Raw genomic sequence first — 7,387 nt, 5'->3', positions numbered from 1 at the left:
ATCTCAGTCCAAAGCATTGTATACTTTCTAGTGAAGATACTTCTTAGAAAGCAACACAAACACAGAAGGCTAGTACTTCTCCAAGACACATGGTCTGATATTTTGCTGAACTACATGTAGATTTCATCCACTTTTTCTATCCACCCTTGCAAATTTGAGACAGTTAGTTCATAACAGTCCGATGGCAATAATATATGAAATATATATAAATAATTTCACACACACACACACACACACACATTAGATTAGATTTTAAATCTAAATCTAGATGATGTATTGCAGCCTCTTCACTGAATTTCCTGGAATGGGTCATTTGAAGAAAGCCAATTCTCTCAAGAGATAGTGCCAGCTATCAAAAGCCAGTGTCAGTGCCAGTCTTACAAATTCCTCTTTGAGTTTAGTAAGATAAATAACCTACATAGTCTGTGCTCGCATAAAAGTAGCAATCAATTAAAAAAAGTCTGTCAAGTCAACTAACAAGAAAAATGAGGAAACGTCTGTTATTTAGGCTAGGCCTATATTAAGTTGTTTTCTTGTTTCTTTTCTTGTATTTTTCGTGTGCATGAAAAAAATACATGGGTTAGTTTTTTCCTCGCCTTAAGAATGTATTTCTGTCGATTCTGCAATTAGTTTATTGATATGCTGAACATGTAGCCTAGCTCGGAAAAACTTAGCTAAATAAAGTAGACCTCAAAATGTTGCCACCTGCTCTCACGTGACGCTCCGGTGACATCACGAAACCCCCTTTCTCACAGCGATGAGACAGCGCCAGGGAAACAGGCGAAACTGTGCGCGCGTCCCCTCCCCCAAAGGAAGTTTGCCACCTTAAAAACTCTCGTGCCCGAGTGGTTCTCATTGCATATTCAAGGTGCGGAGAGAGGACACAGGTGCTTTTCTCTTAACTGTTCACAAATTCTACAGGGAAATATATAGTTTTTTTTATTCCGACAGCGCGTATAAGGACACCAAGAAAGGCAATACACTTAAAGGACTTTATCCTCAACAACTAGTTTGTCTTTTGGAACAAAAACTATTTTTTTACCTGTTCTTTTTCGACCTTTGATTTTAACATTTAGTTTTTTTTAACATGGCAAATAAAGGACTTCAGCTTTTGGGTTTTGCCCTGTCGTTAATTGGACTCATAGGCTTAATTATTGGTACTATTTTGCCACAATGGAAGATGTCTGCCTATGTTGGTGATAACATCATCACAGCAATCGCCATGTATGAGGGTCTCTGGATGTCTTGTGCGTTTCAAAGTACGGGGCAGATACAATGCAAAGTCTACGACTCCATCCTGCAACTTAACAGTAAGTGTTTTATGGAAGAATTAAGTTATCATTTGGCTGTGTGAATCGCCCGCCTAGTTCCTTGTCTTTCTGAATTATTTTGAAAACGATGTGGTTTTCCTGTTAAGGACATCAGTAATTTCTTCCATAACATAGTCATTAAGATAAAATATATATATTTGTTTTCAACATTTTGCCATTAGTTTCTTCCTGACCTTGTTCAAAACCTGTTTGAAACGCCTTTGAGCGCGTTCCCGATAGTGATGACGTTACGCAGCAGGTGTGAATTGTTCTGGAAAATCTTTTTTTTCTTTTTGTATGTTATAAAACATAAAAATATGTAATTTTGGTTATCCTGTGCGATGGGGCATGCCCAAAGAAGTTTCCAAATGTATTGTAATATTCGGATCCACAAAAATGAGCTCGACGTGATCTTGAAAATGAGCTCGATGTGAAATTGATTGCCGCGCACCTGTCCTACATGGGTAGGGCTATATGCAGGCTACGCAGACTGGGACATATTGCAGTAGCATGTAGGCTGTTATAGCCTACTAAATGACACATCTGCACACAAAAAAATGAACCACAATTTCAAAAAGCTCACATTTTCTCATGGCCACTTGGTTTGAATAGGGTACGCCAAATGTCCTGCCACACCTGCTGGAGTAGGCCTAGCCTATCATGTCACCGTGATCAGTTAGGCTGTTTAATGACTGAATGCATAGGCTATGCGATCATTATTGAAATCGAGAGTGGCAACTGCTTTTGCAGAAACATTTTTGGAGAATGGACATGTGTTACAAATGCTAGAAGCTACACTATTGGGTATTGCACTGGTGTTTCCAAGCATGATTATGTATTCTTAGTAAAGCTTTGTAGCACTAACTTGGCATTGGGCCAGAGATGGTCTCACCGATTAAATGATTTGTTGTCATTAATAGTTGCGCTTTTGTGTGATGATTAGCAAGATTGTGGCCGTAGTAGCACAGATGTGTTAATGGATTAGCTACACCAAGTCCAGTAGCATTGGTCTTTTGTGATATTCACGTAGCCTACCAAAGCTGTAGGCCTAGTCGATGCAAAGAGCCGTTGACACGCCTGGGTTACGCTGTTACTAAGGATAATGATTAGCTAGATGGTATTGTCCCAAGCCCTGCCCATACCACCCCTCACCATAGCATGCGGAAAAAAACATCCACCGTTCCAGTATCGAGAGGGGGTGCTAGATGCTGGCTGCGGGTGAAGATGCACTTTGTCTCCCGCTTATTTTGTCAACAAGCTTGCGACTTGGAGTCGGTTTGCAGGTGTTGCCTGTGTTATTTTGCACACTGTCTGCAATTAGCGCGAGGATTTAAATATTCGTTTTTATTGCCAGAGTTGCTATTGGCAAAGGCAAAGAACTAAAGCTTGTGTTGATCTTTGTTTTCACATAATAACTTAAGAGTTGGCTGTTACATACCTTTCCTGCTGACTATTTCAAGCTCGTGTAAATATATTTAATTGGCTTACTAGCTCTACTCCAGTCAGCTAATGAGTTATAGCCAACGGATTTTACTGGACTCTATTGCTACATTCTATGTGATTGTGTTTATCTGATGGTGATTGTTTGGCAACGTTATCCTTCAGATCTGTCTAGGTATAATCCCCCCCCCCCCACACACACACCTTTTGCTATTGTAACCCCAGGGCTTTTGCTTATCTGAAGAATGTCTCTTGTCCCTTCAGCACATCAGTAGGCCTAATGTTAAATGGCTCCTTGGTTTGGGTGTGGGTGTCTAGTTTGCATACTCACATTCTTCCCATTTTCAGTAAATGTATGCAGATGCTTGGCTAAACCCTTTATCTGCAATTGAAGTGACATACTAACATACCTTTTATTGTCTTTTTTGGATCACCTACAAGTGGCTGTTGTTACTCCATAAAACATAGTGAGATGTTTGACTTGTATATCAAAGCCTTAGATAAGGACGTAGTAAAACAATTAAACACTATCAGACACAAACAGTTGTATCGCATGTGTAAACAAATACACACAAGCCAGAGCTGATAAAGGTGTTTTAATATTATGCACCGACTCTTGAGTTGACCATTGGCAGTTTATTGCTTCTGTTTAACTATCAGAGGCTTGAAGCGGCATAAAGCATGAACTGATAAGAACAGGAAATATGACTATTTGCATTTATTTGTAAAGGTTTGATACAATATCAACTGAATGTAGTACATTAGCAGCGAGTGAGAGCCTTGTTTTCCTTCCCATTTGTCCATCCTCTTTCTGTAAAGAGGTGTACTGCTGAGATGTGATTCAGTGGATCCTGGCAACGTGCATGTAAAGGTTCATGCAAAACAGAGGTATCCATTTGAGTGAAGTAGGTGGTTCAAGCGAGTGAAATTCGAGACTCTCTTTTCATAGTCTCCCGTCACAACTGGTCAGACGAGTTGCCCTTAGTACTGTATGGAAACAAACAGTTCTCGCTCTTGTCTTGCTCTCTCTCGCTCTCTCTACGGAAGCTTCCGGTTGGAACCGGTTTCAGGTGCACCTCACCACAGGTGCTGAGGGGTGGAGACATGAAAAGGAACTGAAAGGGGAGGGGTGGGAGAGGGAAAGAGTGTGATGTCAGTAGTGTAAGGTGAGAGTGTGTGTGTGTGTGTGTGGGGGGGGGGGGGGGGGGGGGGGTTCGAGGTGTAATACTTTTCTTATGAGTGTTTCATGGTCAAGTTAGCGATCTTCAAGGTCTTCCATACAACAATCACACATATGTAAGCAATGTAGCAAAAAGAATTTTGGGTCAATGTCACATTGAAGTGAATGAAGTGTCATGAAGTATTATTTTCATTCCAGAGATTTTAACTCGACAAGACAATTCAGATTAAGATGAATTGAGACTCACCCTTGTTTTTTCTCAAACCCCCCCCCCCTCTGTTCTGCTCAGGTGCTCTCCAGGCCACACGAGCTCTGATGATCGTAGGCATCATTGTCACTGTTTTTGGCCTTGGTGTGTCCACTATGGGCATGAAGTGCACAAACTGTGGAGGTGACGACAAGACCAAGAAGTCTCGCATCGCCATGACTGGTGGGATCATCCTGGTGATTGGAGGTAAGCCTGCTCCCATTGTGCTTTATTGAAACATATGGGGAGGGGGGCAGTTACCAAAAAGCCTAATTATGCTGTAGGACTCAAACAATACTGGTAATTGAAGAGAGGTTTCTTGGTTGTAGATCTGTGTGTGTTTGTGTATGATTTGACTGGGTATGCTCACATATCTGATCTTCTTTTTCCCCTCAGCACTTTGTTCCATTGTTGCCTGCTCGTGGTTCGCCCACAGGATCATCCAGGACTTCTACAACCCCTTCACTCCTGTCAACACCAAGTATGCACTACCTTCCCTTTCTCTTTGAGTTAACTGTTTGGTGTGGTTTGTTTTTTTGTTTTGTTTTTTTAGATCAAGAAAATAATTACATTGTTAATGTCATTGCGCTCATGACATTTTAACATTGTGGCAGTTTTCAGCAGATCCTGATGTTCTTTCCCTTTTGCCTTTTCAGTCTTAATCCTTCATGTTAAAAATGTAGTTCTGAAGCTTGGTCCATGTTACCTTCTCAGTTAAACTACCAACACAATTTTGCTTTTGGGCTTGCATAAAGAAAAATCATACATTAGTGTTAGTGTTTATCCATCTGAGATAGTGGGTCTCTCTGCAGTCATTGAAAAGTTGACCACTATTGAGATGATGCGCTTATATGAACATCTCAATGATAAGTACTTCTGAACAGTGATCACATCAAATGAAAGTCATCTTTCAATATAATTTTTAGCCCAACTGATTCCTCAAAAGACCTATTCAAGGCCTGTGTGTCTGTCTCTCTGTGTGTGTGACTGTGTGTTTGCAACTGATAAGCAACTTTTGTTCCAAGTCAGCGACACGGAGTTCCCCTGTAACCACTTCTCGTCTCTCTTTTGCTGTCTATAGGTACGAGTTTGGCTCTGCCATCTTCATCGCCTGGGCTGGTGCCTTCCTGGACATCCTGGGAGGGGCCATGCTGGCGGCGTCGTGCCCCAGGGGCAAGCCTTCACCAAAATATCCCATCTCCAGACCGCCCAGCAGCACTAAAGAGTATGTTTAAGATGCATCCTTGGCCCACAGCGTTAAGGGTTTTTCAGTTGGTGTCTGTGGGTGTTTACCTTCAAATGTACAAGTACAATCTCTTCCCAGTTGCTCTTAAGGTGCATGCTAGAAGAAGCCCAGACAAAACCTGGTCCAGCCTTAAGGTTTAGGGGCGAAATAATTTTACTCTTCCCTATCAACAGGGACAACGGTCCATAGCTAAGCTCAGGGAAGGTTCCTGTGTTTTGATCCCAAATGTTCTTGCATTACCCTTTTACGGTATATGTTTTGTAAGTCTTTGTACATAGTAGTGACGTATCCTCTCGATTTTTTTTTTATTGGTATGTTTGTGCCAGAATTAGACTTGCATGCAGCTAAAAGGTGATTGATTAGGTTTTATCAATAGAGGAAGTTGGAGGGAAAAGCACAGTGAGTTGATTTTCTGTTTTTATAATCTGAAGCTGCAAACATTCCAAAAAATACATCTCCCCTCAAGTTTGAGGAGGTCCCCCAGCTGTCTCTCAATGTTAATGATCAAACATGAAGTGCCTTCTTTAGTTGGCAGAGATTACATTTTTTTTTTTTATATATTTCATTTTTAATTGTTCCTACACTGCTATAATTGCATAAAATCTTCAACGGCATTGGTTATGCTAGGTCTAAGGTTTTTTTTTTTTTTTTTTACTCTCTGTACCATATTCACCTTCTTGTCTGAATGATTTTTTTTCTTTCTGTTTGCATATTGTTTATGGTCTCCCAACTTTGTAATGTAGCTGACCTACTGGCTGACATGTTGCATTTTCAGTTACGCTGTACTGCATTTTTTAAAATCTCATTGGTTACGTAGTGGCACACGTTGCAGCTTTTTACTGTAAACACATCTTTTAAAATTTTACCTGTGCTTTTAAAACCCATATGGGTTAGGCCTACATCTATACCATGCAAAAGATCCTAATAGTATGATTTGCTGCCACTGTTCAGTAATATTTAACTTATGTTGTATGCCATTATTGATTTGTCATTACTGACTTGTCCGTCATAACATTTTCTGTATATAATACAAACTTAATAAAAATTAAACTGTTCATATGTTTTTCTTTCATTGGCAAAATTATTTTGATGGGACCGTTTTGCCATAACTTACTCAGCCAAGACAAGAGTTCAAAATTATTATTAGTTTTAATCAGTCAGACATAGAGGAACTAATATGTACACATAGCACACAAATGTTTGAAACAAGCATGCGAGGGATTGACACCTGCATGAAGAACATTCTAGTCATTGCTTTGGCTTTGACACCCCCTGGTGGTGAAATACAATAGTTAAGTTCCTCAGGTACAGCAGCAGCCTTTAAAGGTCATAATTGTACATTAAACAAGAGGACGCAACAGAACTGACATGCTTTTTTGTGGTAAGATATGCAATTGATGGGAATGCTGTCTGTTTTAATGAGGTACCTTCAAAGCTGTAGTGAAAGGCCAGCACCAAACTAAATACCGATAACAACCTTTGCCGACAGCATAACCTATCTCAAGGAGTGTGAGTGAGAGACAGACAGAGATGTAGGCTATACAAACTCACAGTGCTATTGGTTTATCTAATCAGCGAAATGCATACTAGTGTTAAGCCAGTCTAATGTAAGACGGTTGATGCGTAATTTGTGAGTAAAATATTTGTGCGTAATATGGGCCTATGCATTCTGGACGTAAATAAATGAATAACAATCAGGAATACATGCAAGGTGTGTTTTAGAAAAATACGTTAAATAATCTTCAAAGTCAATGGCAGTGACTGAAATATCCATGAACATATAAGGCATTATTTTGCATAAAATGATGTAAACATGATTCACGTCTTAACAATACCAATGAATATTCGAACAGTTCATTTCCACTTATGGTTGAATAACTTGGAGGGGAAATACTAATTGTAACGATGAATATCCTTATAGATAGTAGGCTGTGCACAACTTTGCATCTATATTTTCGATACTT

At 40.0% G+C, this 7,387-nt stretch overlaps 1 protein-coding gene across 1 annotated transcript; it reads left to right on the top strand.

Annotated features, from left to right (window-relative positions):
* The first annotated feature begins 853 nt into the window (after nucleotides 1–853).
* cldn7b (claudin 7b) lies at nucleotides 854–6,478 on the top strand. Its single transcript, XM_042092744.1, has 4 exons — nucleotides 854–1,310; nucleotides 4,220–4,384; nucleotides 4,574–4,658; nucleotides 5,259–6,478. The coding sequence occupies exons 1-4, from the start codon at nucleotides 1,088–1,090 to the stop codon at nucleotides 5,410–5,412; spliced, it is 627 nt and encodes a 208-aa protein (XP_041948678.1). The 5' UTR covers nucleotides 854–1,087; the 3' UTR covers nucleotides 5,413–6,478.
* Nucleotides 6,479–7,387: the final 909 nt, after the last annotated feature.

The sequence above is a fragment of the Alosa sapidissima genome, chromosome 5 (assembly GCF_018492685.1).
Source record: "Alosa sapidissima isolate fAloSap1 chromosome 5, fAloSap1.pri, whole genome shotgun sequence".
NCBI classification, from domain to species: Eukaryota; Metazoa; Chordata; class Actinopteri; order Clupeiformes; family Clupeidae; genus Alosa; species Alosa sapidissima.
This window is presented reverse-complemented; position numbering and strand designations above follow the sequence as displayed.

Coding starts and splice junctions, on each gene's coding strand:
- cldn7b (XM_042092744.1), top strand. CDS start 1,088: ATGGCAAATAAAGGACTTCAGCTTTTGGGTTTTGCCCTGTCGTTAATT. Junction 1,311..4,219: donor CTCCATCCTGCAACTTAACA/GTAAGTGTTTTA, acceptor TGTTCTGCTCAG/GTGCTCTCCAGGCCACACGA. Junction 4,659..5,258: donor TTCACTCCTGTCAACACCAA/GTATGCACTACC, acceptor TGCTGTCTATAG/GTACGAGTTTGGCTCTGCCA.